The sequence below is a fragment of the Sorex araneus genome, chromosome 4, assembly GCF_027595985.1.
Source record: "Sorex araneus isolate mSorAra2 chromosome 4, mSorAra2.pri, whole genome shotgun sequence".
In the NCBI taxonomy this organism is placed as follows: domain Eukaryota; kingdom Metazoa; phylum Chordata; class Mammalia; order Eulipotyphla; family Soricidae; genus Sorex; species Sorex araneus.
The window spans coordinates 126,218,452-126,236,748 of record NC_073305.1 but is presented as its reverse complement, the minus strand read 5'-3'; the positions used below and the strand labels follow the sequence as shown (position 1 = coordinate 126,236,748).

Here is an 18,297-nt window from a genome sequence, read left to right as displayed (position 1 = left end):
GAAACTTAGGACAGAAATTTACGTAATTAACCTATTTACTGATCATGGGGCAAGAGTTGGGATTATATTTTACTTTAAAAACCAAATTGATGGTATTGGAGTGATAGCACAGCAAGTAGGGCATTTGCCTTGCACACGGCCGACCCGGGTTCGAATCCCAGCTTCCCATATGGTCCCCTCAGCACCACCAGGAGTAATTCCTGACTGCAGAGCCAGGAGTAACTAACCATTGTGCATTGCAGGGTGTGCGTCCCCCTTCCCCCCCCCAAAAAAAGCAAAAAATACCAATCAATGAGCTACAGATCCCATGCTCTTAGTTTACCTCCTCCCGCTACCATACATTTCTTTTTCCTTTTTCTTTGGAATCTTTTTTTCAGTTGTCAATATCTGCTCATTTCCTGATAGGGAAGATGAAGACTTCACTTACTCATCCCTGACCCCATCCTCAACTATGTTCTACACTGGGTTTTTTATTCCCATCATTCCTCACAATTTAACTGCTTAATTTTTGTTAAATTTATATTAAGTATGCATAATATATTCAATAATGTACTAATGTTACTTCCAGCTTTATGAAAGTAATTACCTTCATGACAATTTGCAATATTTACTTTGTCTTTTATTATTAAATCGTTTGTTAATGACTTACTCTCTGATTGACTCCCCAACATATATTCCTCCTCAGGTCCATCATGTTTTTGTTTAAGCATCTTTCTTAATGGAGTTTTGTGTCTTTTTGATTCTGCCTTTGGTTTAATAGGCAGAATTAAACCAAATTCTTTGGTACATCAAGTAATTTCTTGAGAAAAGATGCACTAAAGGTTCCTTTTTCTTTTGAATAGTACCTTGTTCTTTATTTTTTTTGCTTTTTGTGTCACACCTGAGATGCACAGGGTTTATTCCTGGCTCATCCACTCAAGAATTACTCTTGGCAGTGCTTTGGGGGACCATATGGAATGCTGGGTGTCGTTGGCCTTGTGCAAGGCAAATGCCCTACCTGCTATGCTATTGCTCCAGCCCCCAGTAGTACCTTGTTCTTGCTTTAAGAGCACAGCATATTTCAAAGGTTTTAATCTAGGTTTTTGGCTTAAAAAGTGATTTTTTTGTTCTTTGCTTTAACATTTTTTTGAAATTCTTTTTATTTGGTTTGGTCAGTAGTCTTTCAGTTAAAAACTGTGCCCTTTTTTTGGATTCATCATATTTGAAAGTTTTTGTGCATAGGTAGGACTTTTCCATGGTTAGCTTCGTTGTAGGGTAAAAAAAGGAACAAACCTTTTTGTTAGCCATCCCTCCTACCCCAGACATATTCTCAAGTTTTCCCTTTGGGATGGGTCCGTTTTTCTAGTGAATTAGGTTCTAGTTTTTCACTGGAGGCAGTATGAGCCAGGCTGTCAGAATTTGAGAGACAAGCCTCTTCAAACATATGTAAATACAGCTACAGTTAATTAAATACATTAGTATTTATTTTCCTTTAAAAAATGTCAGAAATCTAATCACAATTATGGAATCAGGTTTGTGTCTCCACGTAGAAATAAGTTTATCACATGCATACAAGAAGTATTTTACCTTTGAAACATGCTAAAATAAAATGTTAACAGTTTTGTTAAACCCCAAAGAAAACCATTTTGTATTTGGTGTTTTATTGTCATCATTATACTTACATATGTGCATATATATGTGATGTTTTGCATATTTTCAAGTTGTATTGTATGTTTCAGCATTGTGAGTCATCTGTGTTAATTTGTATACCTCAGTGTTTTCATTTTCAGTAATCTTCATTAGCTTTGTTATATTTGCTGTTAAACCATCTGCCATCTATTTATTCTAGTCATTGTAATTTTCAGTTCTAGGCTTTCCACTTAATAAGTTTTGGTAGTTTCTACTTCTCTAATAAATTTTCTATTTTGTCCTCTAAGAATTACTAGATATGACAACAGTTATTTTAATCTTCATCAGAAAATTCTAATATGGAGATGTATTTCTAGTGTCTTCCCTTTTCTCTAGTTTTCAATCATATGATTCTATTTACTACTTCTAGTGTCTCCCCTTCCACTACCAACCCCACCAACACCCACTCCCTGCCGTGCCCCAAATACACCAAGGATAAAATGCAGGGAGAGCCTCACACATGACAAGCAAGTGTTCTACCACTGAGCTACATCCTGCCTGACTTCTAACAAATTTCAGTAGAATTCTAAAACTCTGTATATGACAAACTAGGGACCATTTTGGCTCTGGTTTAGTAGTCTTGTTACCTCTACCCCGTGTGTCAAATCAGAGCTGTCTTCTGTTTTTCACTTACCTTTAACCTAAGAATGAATATGTTATATTTTAATATTGTTTTAAATATTTAAATAAAAGAATATTTGGTAATACATCAAACTTACATAAAATACAGTATGTTTTTGTTTTATTGGAATGAAGTACAATTTATTTTTGTATTGATTGACTATTGCTATTTTTCTGCTACAGGACAGTATATTAAGTACTTGCAACTGAGACTAAGGGCCACAAACCACCATACTAGTGACAGCCTCAGCTCTAACTAGATAATGGTATCTCTCTCCGAATTAACTTATATTAAGTCCTTAGGATATCAGGAAGATCACCTTAGCCCATTTGAAGTTGGGTTGATTTAAAACTCGTCTTAGTGGGACTGGAGCATGTAGGATGTTTGCCTTGTATGTGTCGGACACAGGTTTGATCTCTGGCATCCCGTATGGTCCTTTGAGCACTGCCATGAGTAATTCTTGAGTACAGAGGAGTAGCCCCTGAGCATCCCCGGGCATGACCCAAAAAGATGGAAAAAAAAACTAGTTTTTTTTTTTGTAAGGATTAGTTGATTACCACCACCTCTATGAGTATAGCTTTTTAAGGATTCTAGTTAAAAGGCTGGCTTTTTTTTTTTTCCTTTTTGGGTCACACCTGGCAATGCACAGGGGTCACTCCTGACTCTGCACTCAGGAATTACTCCTGGCGGTGCTCAGGGGACCATATGGGATGCTGGGAATTGAACCTGGGTTGGCTGAGTGCAAGGCAAATGCCCTACCTACTACTGTGCTATTGCTCCAGCCCCCCGAGGCTGGCATTTTTATGTTGACCCAGAAATTAAACTATTACTTGATAGACCTGATACTTCAGTGTTGGTTTGTTCTCTACAGCTTTCCCTCTTCGAGAACAAATCCTTTAAATTCTTCTTTTATTTTGTGATTTGGGTCACACCCAGCAGTGTTCATGACTTACTCCTGGCTTACCCTCAGGAATTACTCCTGGTGAGTGGGCTTGGGGGACCATATGGGATGCTGAGAATTGAACCTGGGTGAGCCATGTGCAAGGCAGACACCTTATGTGCTGTACTATCTGGTCCCATTCTTGCAGCTTTAATAATACTATGTAAACAAAATCTGTTTAAAGGCATGGAAAAGAAATACATGGAATTGGAGCAAAAGCTGTTTTAAGAGGAAAGTTCTCTGAGTGCAAGTGCTCGTCAGGAAAAAACAAAGCGCCCAAATAAATAACCTAAATACACTTAAGTTACTAGTAAAGAGCAATGGGAGACCAAAGTAAGCTGAAGGGAAATGAGAAAAAGGGTGGAAATTGGAGCCAGAGTGATAGGACAGCGGTTACGGCGTTTGCCTTGCAATGTGGCTGATCTGGGTTCTGTCCCTGGCACCCAATATGGCCCCAGAGCCCAGGCGGGAGTGATGTGTGATGAGGTTGAGATCTGAGGTCGGGTAAACCATACACATGGAATTTGATATTGGCTGATTGTAAAGTTGGGAGCTATGAATAACTTTGTAAATTACAGTACCTCAATAAAAATATTTTTTAAAAAAGGTGGAAATTAAGGATAGAAAGCATAAGTGCAGGGAGTGCAGTTCCACAAGCAGGTTAACTTGAACCATGGGGCAAGTGCATCAGCAGCCTGAAGGTGCCTTGCTTCCTGATACCCCCCAAATTGCCCTATTCCTGTGGCCAGACCCCAACAACTTGGGACTAAGTTTCCTGAGATATTAGGGAGCCAAAGGTTAGTTATGTGAGAGCCACACCCACCAACCACCTCTGGCTCAGCTATATAAGTTCATTTATTGGCCTTGTTTCAGAGACCCATAAATAAATCTTGAAAAGCTGCAGTTAATCTCGGACACACGAAAGGCTAGACAGACCAGGGTAAATTGGAGGAGAAGCGGGTCAGCCTGGTGCCTGCCCAAAGCAGAGCCTCTGGCAGCCAGTTGCTCCCACAATCTAAAATCGCTGCTAGGCCCTTGGCTGAACTCTTATCTCAGAATGGACCTCACTGAGATATTAACCTATTAAGTTCAGATATGCGGGTTTTGTGGCTGAAATCTCTGGGCTTTTTGAGGAACATAGCTGTAAGGATTTTCTAAAATCTTAGTGAATAAAATCCTATATATAATACATTATAAAAGAACTATTCAGCGTGATGATTTTTCCCAGGAACTCAAGGATGGTTTACAACTCAATGGGACACACTATGTTAATGTGAGGAAAAATAAAGATCATGGTCTATCAGACGTGTTCCTATAAGATCCAATACCTATTTATGAATTTTTTTTTTAAAGTGGAGATAGGGGCTGGAGCGATAGCACAGCGGGTAGGTCATTTGCCTTGCACTCGGCTGACCCGGGTTTGATTCCCAGCATCCCATATGGTCCCCTGAGCACTGCCGGGGGTAATTCCTGACTGCAGAGCCAGGAGTGACCCCTGTGCATTGCCGGGTGTGACCCATAAGGCAATCAATCAATCAATCAAAGATAGAATTTTCTTCTATCTTTATATAGGAAAGACTACCACAAAACTCAGTTAAAATCATACTAAATGGCAAAAGCTGAAAAGCCTTCCCTCTAAGATTCAGCATAAGACAAGGATGCCCACTCTCCCTAGTATTCTTGAACATAATATTAGAAGTTCTTGCCACAAGAATGAAAGTGATATTAAAAGTACTTAAGTTGGGGGTCTGGAGTTAGAACAAAGCAGGTAGGGTACTTGCCTTGTAGGTGGCCAATTTATTTATCCCCAGCACCCCATATGGTTCTCTGAGCCCTGCCAAGAGTGATTCATGAGCAAGCCCTGCAGGGTGTGACCCAAAAGCAGAAAAAGGAAGAAAGAAAGGTGTGCCTGAGCAGTACAGTGAAGCAGACCTGGGTTCAATCTTTGTTGTCCCATATGGCCCCCTGTGCACTGTCAGTAATTCCCAAGTGCAGAGCCAGGAGTAAGCCCCAAACAAGATGTCCTACCTTCCATTCACTGCTGGTGGGAACATTGACTGCTCTAGTCTTTTTAGAAAACAATATGGACATTCCTCAAAAAACTAGAAATTAGGGACTGGAGCAATAGCACAGCAGGTAGGGCATTTGCCTTGCACGCGGTCGACCGGGGTTCGATTCCCAGCATCCCATATGGTCCGCTGAGCACCACCAGGAGTAATTCCTGAGTGCAGAGCCAGGAGTAACCTGTATGCATCGCCGGGTGTGACCCAAAAAGAAAAAACAACAACAACAACAACAACCACAAAAAACTAGAAATTAAGCTTTTATATGACCCTAGCAATACTGCTCCTGGGAATATACCCAAGGACCCCAAGACACAATGAAGAAAAGATAGTTGCACTCCCATGTTCATTGCAGCATTATTCACAATAGCCAGAATCTGGAAACAACTCCAGATGAGTGGACAAAGAACTTATGGTACACATTCCATCTACACAATGGAATACTATGCAAATGTAAAGGGAAAAATGAAGTCTTGAAATTTGCTTGTACATAAACAGACATGAAGACTAGCATGCTGATAGAAATGAGTCAGAGGGAGAGGGATAGACACAGAATGATCACAGACACTAGTGGGATATATATAGAATACAGTACAAAAATAATATCCAGAGATAATAGAAACGAGGGCTGAGGACTGGTTCATGGTAGAAAGCTTGCCAGAATGTGTATGTTTTGTGTGTGTGTGTGTGTGTGTGTGTGTGTGTGTGTGTGTGAGAGAGAGAGAGAGAGAGAGAGAGAGAGAGAGAGAGAGAGATGGGGCAGGAGGTGAACAGGGAAGGTACCATTGGAAATGATCACTCTGGACAAGAACTGTGTGCTGGAAAGAAGGTAAAGTGATACACGATACTCTTTCAGTAAAAGTATTTAAAATCACAGTGCATTAAAGGAAAAAAAAGAAAACGTATCTGCCATAGAGGCAGTCTCTGAGGTTGGGGGGAGGGCAAACTGGGGACACTGGTGATGGTAAATGTACACTGGTAAAGGGATGGGTGTTGAAACATTCTATGACAGAACAATCATGACCAATTTTGTAACTATTGCAAGCTAATTCAATTAAAACTTTTTAAAAAGTTTTTAAAAAGATGTTCTATCAAGTAGGAAAAAATATTTGGGGGTCTGGGGAGATAGTACAGTGGTTGAAGTGCGTGCCTTCAGTGCCCCAACCTGGGTTCCCCATCTGACTGCCCACGCTCTACCAGGAGCGATCCCTGAGCACCACCAGATGTTGGCCAGAAATGAAAAAATAATATTTGGCACCACACATCTGACAAAAGAAAAAGATCCAAGATTTAGAAAGTACTCAAAAGAAATAAAACAAACCACGCTCAAAAAAATGGGGAGAACAAGTTGAGCAGACACTTCCTCAAAGACAGAAATAGGTGAGATGGTGAGCAGTATATGAAAGAGAGTTCTTAGCACCCATCAGGGAAAGACAAACCAAGATAACAGGTACCACCTCAGACCAGGCCAGATGGCATACATCTAAAGACCTGAAATAACAGTGCTGGTGGGGATGGAGTGAGAAAGGGCCCCTCAACCAACTCTGGTGGGGCTGTCTGATTCAGTGTCTAACATTCAGTGTGGGTGAAGATACCTAGTAATAGTGCTTCCATGTGACCTCGTTGTGTATTCAAAAAATAAATTACGAAAAGCCATGGCAGCTCTCTCGTCTCCTGCGTTCGGTGGTCTTGCACTGCTTCGCCCACTCCGGGGCAGCCGATGGTGATGGATGGATTAAGGAGGGTACGAGGGCCAAGCTGGTTAGTCTCAATTGCAGTTTATTCCCATCTCATCTCCGTTCTCCTCTGATTCTCCCCCAGATCTTCCCCTTCCCCGACCCCTTGATCCTCCTCTTGGATCCTGCTCCTTCCTACCTTTCTTTCCTACTTCTGCCTCCCCCAGCCCACTCTTACAGAGGTAGTATATCCCAAAGCATCTGGGGTTGGGGTAATTACACGTAGGTGTGGTCATACAGTCAACAGAGGTAAAGTCATTCCCTCTGGGGAAGCTTTTAGGACAAATTCTCATTCAGTAAGATGACCCTCCCAAGAGTGAATTTCCATCTATGGCTGTGTTTCTCCTCTCCTTAGTCCAACAAACATATTCATAACATTAGTCATTTTGTATAGACCCAGTAAAAGATAATTTAAGCTTGTAGGATTGCTCTCCTGGGGTCATCTCGCTATAGATCTAAGACTACAGTGCTCAGGCCAGATTATTTTTCCTAACTCTAGCAGGGTCCTAATCTCGTCGTTACTTTTTGAATCCTGATAGAATTTGTCCATGACCATGCCCTTAACTTACAGTTAAGTATTGTGGCACTTTGGCCTGGCCCATTTTGATGCCATTTTGATCACAGCTTGCCCTGGATCCAGTCAGTCCATCATCGGAACCCTGCTTTTGGGGTGCCAGGAACTAAGGGCAACTAAGGCTTAAGTCAAGAAAGCAGATGCCCAAGATTGAATATTATTGGGAGTCAATTAACTCCCAAGTTATAAAAGCATAATATTAACTGTCTTCCTGTGTCTATTACAAAAAGGACGTTGCTTTAAAGTAAACCAAAAGACATAAGGAGTGGAGAAAGGCCATATTTAATTTTCAATACAAGTTCAGTGTCCTTTGAAGGATCTGACCTTAAAAGTTAACAGAGTCTGATTAGGGAGAAAAGTTGATAGAACAGCTGGGGAAGAGAGCACAGAGAAGTTACAGATAAGCACAGAGGAATGGGAATGACTCAGGAGCACTGTGGTGGTTGTAACCTGATAAACCTAAGCTCCCTGTGGCAAGGGAGAAAGGACAAACCAATGTTATCCTACACTGGTGATTCTTTGGCATCTACCCTCAAAGCACAAGAACATTAAAAAAAAGATTTTTGCATTATTGTGTTCACTGCAGCATTATTCATAATAGTAACATCTGGAAACAAATTAAGCCTAAAAACTGATGAAAGGATGAAGATATATATATATGTATATATATATACATATATATAATCCATTCATATACACATGAGGTATGTAAATATATATAAAAGATATATAAAAATATATATCCATTCCACTGCCACCTGGCATTGCTCAGACAGTGAATATATATTTATTCACACAATGAACTTGGGACAGCCACATGCACAGCAGGCATCTTACCTGCTGTACGATCTCCAGTCCCTACTAGTGGTCAATTTTTGCCTGAGAAATTCAACACGGATGAATGCAAACAGCAACACCTAGAGTTCATAATGTGGTTGATTTTGAATTTTTCTTATTGCGCATTCAGAAACCTTTCACTATTGCCAAAATTGTTGTAATTTCCCTACAATCAGTTATTCACAGTGAAAGAAGCTAGGAAATACATTATCTTAGCCTTTGAAATAGGCAGTGGGAAGTTTTATTTACATATGAGAAAGAGTCAATAGAAAATTTAGAGAAAATCATCTTTCCATGAACAAGTGATTCAGGACTAGACTTTTATTTATTTTTGTGCATTCCATTGTCTTAGGTTGCATGTAGACCAGGGAAGAACCAGCTTGTATTCCAAGTCATTTTCTTTGTTTCCTATCTGGAAATTCATATTCCTTCCATTCCTTCCATCCTCCAGGATAGTGTTGAGCACTAAAAACAAGTATCAAGTAGTTAGTACTGTTCGAACAAACAGAACATTCTCTCTTGTTTTATAACACATGGCTCAAGGAAATTTTAGAGAACTGTAGCAGTTGTAAGAGGCAATGGCTACTCAACTTACCATCCTTTTAAACCTTTAAGTTTGTTTTAAAAGACTTTTGAGTAGGATTTTGTTAGGTTTTTAGTCTTGCTAAAATACAGTATAATTATTAGGTAGATCGGTAAAAATACATACGGAATATAGAAATGGTGTATAAATATGAAACATGAATATTTTGTATATGAAACATTACAATAAATATATACTGAAATATGAACAGGAAACATGAACGTTTCTATGAATATGAAATATTGTAACAAATACTCAGGTCCTTTTTAAATTTTTTGTGTATCATATCTGGCATTACTCGGAAGCTCAGTGCTCAGGGGTGTTGGGAACCAAACCTGGAGCTCCAGCATGCAAGGCTTTAAGTCCTTGGCCCTTGAATCCTTTTTTTTTTTTTTTGGTCACACCTGGCAATGCTCAGGGCTGACTCCTGGTTCTGCACACTCAGAAATTACTCCTGGCAGTGCTGGGCGACTGTACAGGATGCTGGGAATCCATTCCAGGTTGGCTGTGCTAAGGCAAGTGCTCTATCCTCTGTACTATCACTCTGGCCCTTGAATCCATTTTTATCCTTCATATATTACCTGTCACACGACAGAGCCTGGCAAGCCCCCTGTGGCATATTCGATATGCCAAATACAGTAACAACAACAGGTCTCATTCCCCTGACCCTGAAAGAGCCTCCAATCATTGGTAAAGACAGTACAGGCTGCTAAAATCTCAGGGCTGGGACGAATGGAAACGTTACTGGCACCTGCTCGAGTAAATCGATGAACAACGGGATGACAGTCATACAAAGAGAGTGATATTACCTGTCAAATCCCAGAGATATTGCTGTACCCAAAGCCTTCTTGCTTCTCAATCCGGCCAAACAAGAAAACACCACTCTATCAGATTTAAGTGGCTTTGCTTCCTTGTACCTCTCTTTGAAGTCTTCTGGGTCCATCTGTAGAGCTTCATCTACCTCATCCACTAAAAGAAAATGTTAGGAATTTCAATTGTTTTAGATATAGCAATTATTAAATTGATACAAAGTGAATTAAAAACTTGTTACTTACATGGTATGTTGACAGATCCAGGAATTTTTCCATGCTCAAGAATTTCCTGTGCTCCTCTAACATCAATTAAGATAACTTTTTTGGAATTCAACAGGTTTTTAAGTTCCTTATAAGTGATATCTTTAGATGGAGCAGTACAAAAATTATGGTAGCTTCCCTTGACTGACTTCACCCCTGGAAAGAAGAAAGCCATTTAAGTCCCTTCAAATTGCCAAATGGGCGGGCCAACGGCAGAGTGGGGAGATTCACCAGTTTATATAAGTAAAACTCCAACATCTGTTCTAGCTGCTCATACTTTTTCCCTCTCCAAAGTTCTTTTTGGGTGGAGTGTTGTGTTTGGTGGTGCTCCAGGAACCATATGTAGTACCAGCATCAGTTTCCTGCAAGGAAAGACCTTTACCTCCTAACCTCTCTCAGCTCTTACCACACCCACATCTTTTTGAGTTCCTCTGCTAGTCAGACAGGTTCTCAGCCCTTGCTGTGTGTCATGCCTTCACAGTGCAGATCTTACTGTATACAGGAACACTTCAAAATGACAGAGCTTTAATATCAGGCAAGAGTAGATCAAGGGACACCAGCTGAGTAAACCCTTTGGAGAAAGACGGAAAACTTTCTTCAGCTCAGAAGCATGTATGTCCCAAGTAGCTACGCTTCTGGATAGCAGTCACATCAACTTGACATTTAACGTTCCAGAATTCAGCTCTAATCCTGATAGGGGTGGCAGAGAAGAGTGCCACCAGTGAAGGCTAGACTTGCTGCCTTTCCATTTTGAGAAGTCTGAAGCAAGCACTTTTTAACCTGAGGTTCACTTCCTCTAGGCTTCCCAATGTATGAGCCTCTATCCTTCATCAATTATTTGAAGCTATAGTGTGCTTTTTTTGGAACAGCATGCCTCATCTAAGCATGTATAAACATGTATAAAGTGGAGATTACTATCACTGTCATCCCGTTGTTCAAAGAGTTGCTCGAGTGGGCACCAGTAATGTCTCCATTTGTGAGTCGACTTGTTACTGTTTTTGGCATATAGAATATGCCACGGGTAGCGGGGTGGGGGTGGGGGATACTCTCGGTAGCTTGCCAGGCTCTCCGAGAGGGGTGGAGGAAAAGTAGAGATACTACTATTTAACCTTTACAGAGTTACTGAGGTTTAAATAATCTATACCATGCAATCAACAAGTATTTCTGACTCTCCTTCATGATTTATGTGCAATTCTTTCTCAATGGAGTATTTCTCCCTGGCATCCTTCTTTCCTTTAAGACTTAGTTAAAGGGCAGGAGAGATGGCACAGTGAATAATGGAGTTGCCCTGCCTGCAGTGGACTCAGGTTTGATTCCCTGGCACCACATATGGTCCCCTGAGCTGTATCTCTGAGTGCAGTCAGGAGTAAGCCAGGTGCAACTCTCTCCCAAAAAAGACTCAGTTAAGTCACTTGTTAAATGGCTCTTTGATCCAACAATTCCACTTTTAGATATCCATTCTAGTAAAATCTATATGTATACAGAGAGATACAAATAATAAATGGTTGAATATTATATAGCTATCATCATCATCATCATCCCGTTGATCGTCAAATTTCTAGAGTGGTCTCAGTAATGTCTCCATTTGTCCTAGCCCTGAGATTTTAGCAGCCTCTCTTTACACGTCCTTTCCAATGGTGCCGCACTGAAGGCTCGTCCAGGGTCAGGGAATGAGACTTATCATTGTTACTGGTTTTGGCATATGAATACGCCACAGGGAGTTGCGAGGCTCTCCTGTGTATACTATATATACAATATATATTATATACCATATATATATACTATATAGTTATAGAAACAGCAAAAAATCAGAAACTAAATGCCCACAGTAGGTACTTGTTAAGCCTGACAATCCATACTAAGGGAACTATATAGTGATTAGAATTGTATCTGCTGCTAAAAAAGGCTTCTGAACACTTAAGTGTTAGAACTGTGCAGAGTAGATCATATGTATGATTTCATGAAATCACAAAATCCCGTTAATCACTGATTTCTCGGGCAGGCTCAGTAACATCTCATTTCGTCCTTTCCCTGAGATTTTAGAAGTCTATCTCTACTCGGCCCTCCTAACGATGTTGCACTGGGGGCTCTTCAGGGTCAGGGGAATGAAATCCAGCTTGTTACTGGCTTTAGCATATGAATACACCATGGGAAGCTTGCAAGGCTGTCCCATGTGGGCAGGAAACTCTCAGAAGATTGCCAGTTTGGGGCCGGAGCGATAGCACAGCGGGTAGGGCGTTTGCCTTGCACCCGGCCGACCCGGCTTCAATCCCCGGCATCCCATATGGTCCCCCAAGCACCGCCAGGAGTAATTCCTGAGTGCAAAGCCAGGACTAACCCCTGAGCATCGCTGGGTGTGACCCAAAAAGCAAAAAAAAAAAGATTGCCAGTTTCTCCCAGAGGGAGAAGTAGGCTAAAGATACAGCCTGGGGCCGGAGCGATAGCACAGCGGGTAGGGTAGGGCATTTGCCTTGCACAGGGCGGACACGGGTTGGATCCCGGCATCCCATATAGTCCCCCAAGCACTGCCAGGAGCAATTCCTGAGTGCAAAGCCAGGAGTAACCCCTGAGCATTGCTGGGTGTGATCCAAACAGAAAAAAAAAAAAAAGATATAGCTTGGGAGCTCGCTTTTAAGTCTCTGGATGTTGGCCATTGATGGGATTACACACACCTGGGTTCCTCTATCGGTACCTTCACGCATGAGGCCTGTCCGAATGGAGAGGGGCCTCGAGCATGGTTGTAGCAAGGTTCCGGTGGTCTTTGGCTGCTGGGAGCTCTGCTCGAGGTGGGGAGGGAATTTGGAGCCCATCCCCTCCAAGGGGCCCCAGGGAAGACAGCCAGGCGTGTGGGCAAGAGACTCTCTCTCTCTATGTATATATATATATATATATGATAATATATTTATATTCTACATTTCTGTATATTTTATGGATGTTTATGGTAATAGAAAAGCATTTGAAAATGTGTGCCAAACTATATTTGAGGAGACTGGAACGATGAGGGATCGTTCTAGAGAATGTATTCTGTGCTTTATTGTATATTTTAATATAATTAAAATTAATTATAATCATGAATGACTGATACACATTTTTAAGCGAAACGGCAACTTTTCTCACATCACTTCCTCCAATTCGGGTAGTGCCCGTGGTTCTTGGAATTGCTGCCTCGCTCCACCGGGCAGTGAGTGGAGTGATGGTTCACTGCGTCCATCTGCACCCCTCCTACCCCAAACTCCCAGGAGCAAATCCAGATTATGCAAGGCAGTGAAAGGTCGCAGAGGCGGGTGGAAAGCCGACAATGAGAAATTTGCCTAGAAAAGCCCGTGCTAAAGAAGTGAAGGGAGAACGTGCCAAAAAAAACGAGGGAAGGTGGGAGGCGGTGAGAGGAAGCGAAGATTTTGCGGGGAGCTCGGGTAAGCCAGCTGCAATCACCGACAAGGGCGGAAGCAAAGGTGTCTAGCTCGGACACATCCACGAGCCACCTTCGCGACAACGCGACAACGGCTTCTCTCCGTGCAGCTGGGTAAACCTGTAGTGCCTGGGCAGCTCTAAGGCCCTGTGGTTCCAGGGGCCGCTGCCGTCTACGAAGGGCCACGCGTGCACCTCTCGGGGCTCGTGGGGACGTTTCACTCGGCAGGACCTGACCTTTGGCTCACTCCGTCCTCGGAGTTGCGAATGGACCCGGACCGGACCCGGCGGCTCTAGCACGCAGCAATCCCTTGACAAACTGCCTTCCCCACGGGCTCCCGGAGGCGGGGTGAGCTTCTCGGCAGGGTCTCCCCAATGCTGCAACCCACCCCAGCGCCCGGGGGGCTGCAGGCACGAGGAAGGCGCGTGTCACCATCTCCAAGAGCCAAGAGAAAGGCAAAAAAAAAAAAAAAAAGAGCAAACCCCCGGCGCCTGAGACTAGCCGCCCTCCTTTCCCAGCCTCCCGGGGACTTCTGGGCTCACCCCAGGGCGCAGCCTCCTCCGCCGACCTGCGGACCAGCCGGCGCGCGCCGTCGAGCAGTCGCTGGAGCGGCACCATGGCCGGCGCGCGCCCGCGGGGCTTCTGACTTCCTCCCGCGGCGGCTCCGCCCCTGCTCCGCGCCCCGCCTGCCGCACGCGGCGCCCGGCTCTTGAGCGCCCTCTGGCGGGGCGCCGGTGGAACTGACGCGATTTAACTCGTTTAATTCCCCTGAGGTGACGTCATTATGCTATGTGCGGTAATATCTATAAAGGTTTAGGAATTAGAACGTCTTTGGGAGGTGGAGGGGCATTAACTCAGTCTATCACGGGAAGGTTCCTATCATCTTGTTTAAACTTCTGTGATTTTTTTTTTTTTTTGGTGTGTGTGTGTTGAGGGGGTGAGAGGAGGAGGGGGCACACTTGGTTATGTTTACTCCTGGCTGTGCACTCAAGGAATTACTCCTGGCGGTGCTTGGGGGACCCCATGGGAAATTGCTTGGGGGACCCTATGGGATGCTGGACATCGAACCCATACAAAGCAGACGCGTACAAGGCAAGCGCCCTACCTGCTGTGCTTTCTTTCTCTCTCTTTCTCTCGCTCCCTAGCTCTTTGCTCTGTCGCTCTGGAGCCAGAAGCACGTTTTATTAAGAGCTCGATTCCCCTTGATCGCGCGCGCGATCGCGGGCGGGGCGCCCCGAACTCTCACGGACGTGGGGGCAGCGCGGGGCCCCGCCCCTGCCGGCCGCCCAGTCGCCTGCGCAGGCGCACTTTCTTCGGGCTCTCGGGCTGCTCGGGCCGGCGGGGGTGAGTTGGGTGGGGGATGCGTCCTGCCGGGGTGGTCGCAGTTTGGGCGTCTCGGCTTCCGCCACCTCGGTCCCTGGTGGTGGTGTGACGGAGCTGGGAGAGAGGCGCCCTCCGCCCTTGTCCTCCCGATTGCCGCGGAGCCGCGGGCGCCCCGGAGGTCACGGAGGGCCGAGCGGGAGAGGGCGCCGTCAGGGTCTCCGCGACCTCCGCGACGCGATGGGGGAAGCCCAGGGGGGAGTCGGGCTGGCCGGGGAGGGTCCCACCCCCCCCCTCACTCGAGTCATCATCCACCTCGCGGCGATCGAGGTGCACGGCAGCCCCACACCCGTCATCTTCCGTTCGGGGCGCTCTCTCCTCCCAACGCATTTTTTTTCCCCAATGAAGCTTGGTTTGTGTTTTTTGTGACTGCTTTGAGTAAGTGTCAGATGCTCTCGAGATCTCTGTTTTTGGGGGGTCATAATCCCCACCCCCCACTTCCTGCCGCGGAAGCCCCAGCAAAGCCACTTGACCTGAGTGTGTGTCTGTTGAGTGTTACAAAGGGGGTGGGGGGAGGCGGGTAATCATGTAACCTCTTTCTTTAGAAAGTGGTTGCGAGCATTGAGGTAGTGTTTCAAGTGCCCCTATCACCTCCCATGAGTTTCAGGAGAAAAATAAGTGCAGTCCACATTCTTTTACCTTGGTATCTAAAACGATCATATTCCCCACCCTGCCGAAATTGATTGCCTAAGAGTTGGGAAGGGGGGTGTGTGTTTCCGTTTTGAGAATAGGGGTTTTTATTTGCAAAGTCTTTCCAGAAATCAAAATGTTCAAAAAGCTTGGTTTTACAATTCTACATTAGGAAAAAGATAGATGTTAGAATAAAGCTGAAGTTGAAAACTGTGAAGTATGATGCTTGAGAAATCACGTGGGGAAAATAGCCAGAAAGTAGTTGATAGGAAAAAGAGCTAACTTAAAAAAAAATAAATTTCACTTCTAATTTTGAAACTGCTAGTATTGAGAAGACCTGTTTGCAAAGTTAGCCCTCACTTGACATTTTGACTTCGATTTCGGAGTGGGGGTAGTATGGTTCTTGGTGAACAGTATGATAGATGTAAAATTATCAGTCTTTATACAAACTTGTGAGTTCCTGGGTAGTTACCAGTCTTTATAAAAAATCTTGTGAGACTCTGGGGTAGAAACAACACACTAGCATTTGCTGGATTTTCTTTATTGGGATACGAGGGGTAGGATTTTCTAATTTTGACACCAGTGGGAGGGAGTCCCGGTAAGGAAGCCCATGGGTCCTTCCATTTCTCCTCTGTGTCTTTTCCATATGATCAGGCTGTAGTAATATTAAATTGCTGCTGTAAGAAAACATTAGCCATGAATATATCTATACACTGAGTCCTAGTGACTTTTCAAATGTGGGAATAATCTTGGTCTTGGAAATGCCCAGATACAGTACTAATAGTAGAAAGTATATGAAGCACTAATCATTGGATTTTTAGTTCATCTCTTTTGCCTTAAAGGATAATGGGAAGAGAAAACTGTGCAAATAACTAACTTATTGCTAAGCACTGGGTTGCTATTCAAAAATGATTCTGCATGTGTAGACATGTGTAGGCATATTGTGGGCTGGAGAGATAGCACAGCGGGTAGGGCGTTTGGGTAGGGCGTTTGCCTTGCAAACAGCAGACCTGGGTTTGGTTCCTCTGTTCCTCTCAGAGAGCCCAGCAATTACCGAGAGTATCCTGCCCACACGGCAGAGCCTGGCGAGCTACCTGAGGAGTATCCGATATGCCAAAAAACAGTAACAACAAGTCTCACAATGGAGACGTTACTGGTGCCCGCTCGAGCAAATCGATGAACAACAGGACTACAGTGCTACAGTGCTGCAGACTTATAGGTGAAAAAAAATTAAAAAATGACTACATGGCTAAGTTAATCTCCATTTGACTCAATGGTTGTGAAAAGAAATACAAGTATTTTATAGAATCTGTTAAATACCAAGGCTATTATTATTTTTAATCCTGTTGGCGTTATCATATGTTAATATGCATCTTTATTAAGTGTTTGCCTTTATCATTGAGAAAAGTCTATGACCTGTTTCTTATGAATTGTTTTTTCTGAATCCTAGTAGTTATGTCTATGTCTTTTAGGGCATCCAATATTAAGTAAAATACTTAGGGGATAGGGCAGAGTAGGAAACAATATAAACAAAAAATACAAAGGAAAAAATTTTTAAAAAAGATACAATGGTTTGGAGCTGAGGAGTAGAGCAGAAGTGATAGAACACATAGCTAGCAAATTTGAGGTGAAGTTTGGTTCCCAGCCCATCTGCCTGCACCCAAGCACATTTGGGAGTGATTTCTATTTAAAAAAAAAAAATTAGAAATTACTATTACAGTAGTACTGTAAGCTATGATAACTCAAAGTCAAATAGTTTGGATATTTGGGGGTCGGAAAGATCACATGCCATCTGATTCTTTCCGCCTCAGTAAAGTAGAAAACTAGATTTTCTTAGGAAAGTGGGGAGATGAAGGAGTTGAAGATTTGGGAGAATAGAAAAGGTTTCAGATGATTTTCTGAGTCCAGGTAGGCAAATTTTGCAGAAAATGTTGATAATGGTATGTCTTGGACTCTTTGAGGTTGTGATTATGAATTTAGCAATCAAGTCTGCCTCTTTTATTTTAATTATTTTATGGGGGAGCCACACCCGACGGTGCTCAGGGTTTAACTCCTGGCTCTGTGCTCAGGAATCACTTCTGGCAGGGCTCAGTGGACCGCAGGGCTCAGGGGACCACATGGGATGTTATGTGTAGAGCATGGGTTTGCCCTGTTCTAGGCAAGTGACCTACCTGCAGTACTGTCTCTCAGTCCCTGTTCACCTTCTTTAATGGGCCTTTATCTCACTTGATTGGATGCAGACATGGAAAAAAAAATAGTTCATTGGGTTCACTTAGGATCACTGTTCCACAAGGGGTAACAGCTTAGTCATTAAGGCTTTGCACACATACTCTGTTTTCGTACGTGATAAGGATACGTGCTAAGATTTCACTTTGTATACTTACATTTATGACTGCTTGAAATTGAATGTGGCCATGATACTTGTTTTGCGCAGTACAATAGCAGATGTAAGATGATGTGTCCTGGTGAGGTTTAACAACTGGCACTTTGGACCAGGGAGATGGTTAAGGAGTCAAAGGAAAACCCTGAGTTCACCCCCCAGCACAGCATGGTCCCGACCCCGCAGCACTGGTGGGTTGCCAGGTATGGATGGAAGCAGCTCCATTCCAGAGCAGTGCTTGAGGAGCACCTCACCACTCCCACCCCTGGCCAAAAAAGAAAAAGAAAAATACCCCTTTTGCTTCTATATGGCAGTTGGGAGCTCCTTTTGTTGGCCTGGGCTGAAAATAGGAGTGGCTGATCAAGCAAGCAAAAACAGTTTGGAACTTGTGATGCAGAGAAA

At 43.5% G+C, this 18,297-nt stretch overlaps 2 protein-coding genes across 6 annotated transcripts in view; one reads left to right on the top strand and one right to left on the bottom strand.

The window, feature by feature from the left end:
- Positions 1–8,405: 8,405 nt before the first annotated feature.
- TSTD3 (thiosulfate sulfurtransferase like domain containing 3) lies at positions 8,406–14,179 on the bottom strand. Its single transcript, XM_004605756.3, has 4 exons — positions 14,048–14,179; positions 10,079–10,252; positions 9,833–9,992; positions 8,406–8,905 (listed from the first exon to the last, which is right to left on the bottom strand). Exons 1-4 carry the CDS (start codon positions 14,121–14,123, stop codon positions 8,833–8,835), a joined length of 483 nt encoding a protein of 160 aa, XP_004605813.2. The 5' UTR covers positions 14,124–14,179; the 3' UTR covers positions 8,406–8,832.
- A 623-nt stretch (positions 14,180–14,802) lies between these two features.
- Positions 14,803–18,297, top strand: part of USP45 (ubiquitin specific peptidase 45) — a 71,331-nt gene continuing 67,836 nt past the window's right edge. For 2 of the 5 annotated variants that reach the window (XR_008629827.1, XM_055136585.1), the window contains exon 1: positions 14,810–14,849. The gene's annotated coding sequence lies outside the window, so the exon portion shown is untranslated. Of the gene's footprint in view, positions 14,850–18,297 lie in introns of all 5 variants that reach the window. The other 3 variants (XM_055136587.1, XM_004605687.2, XM_055136584.1) reach the window with 3 other exon arrangements.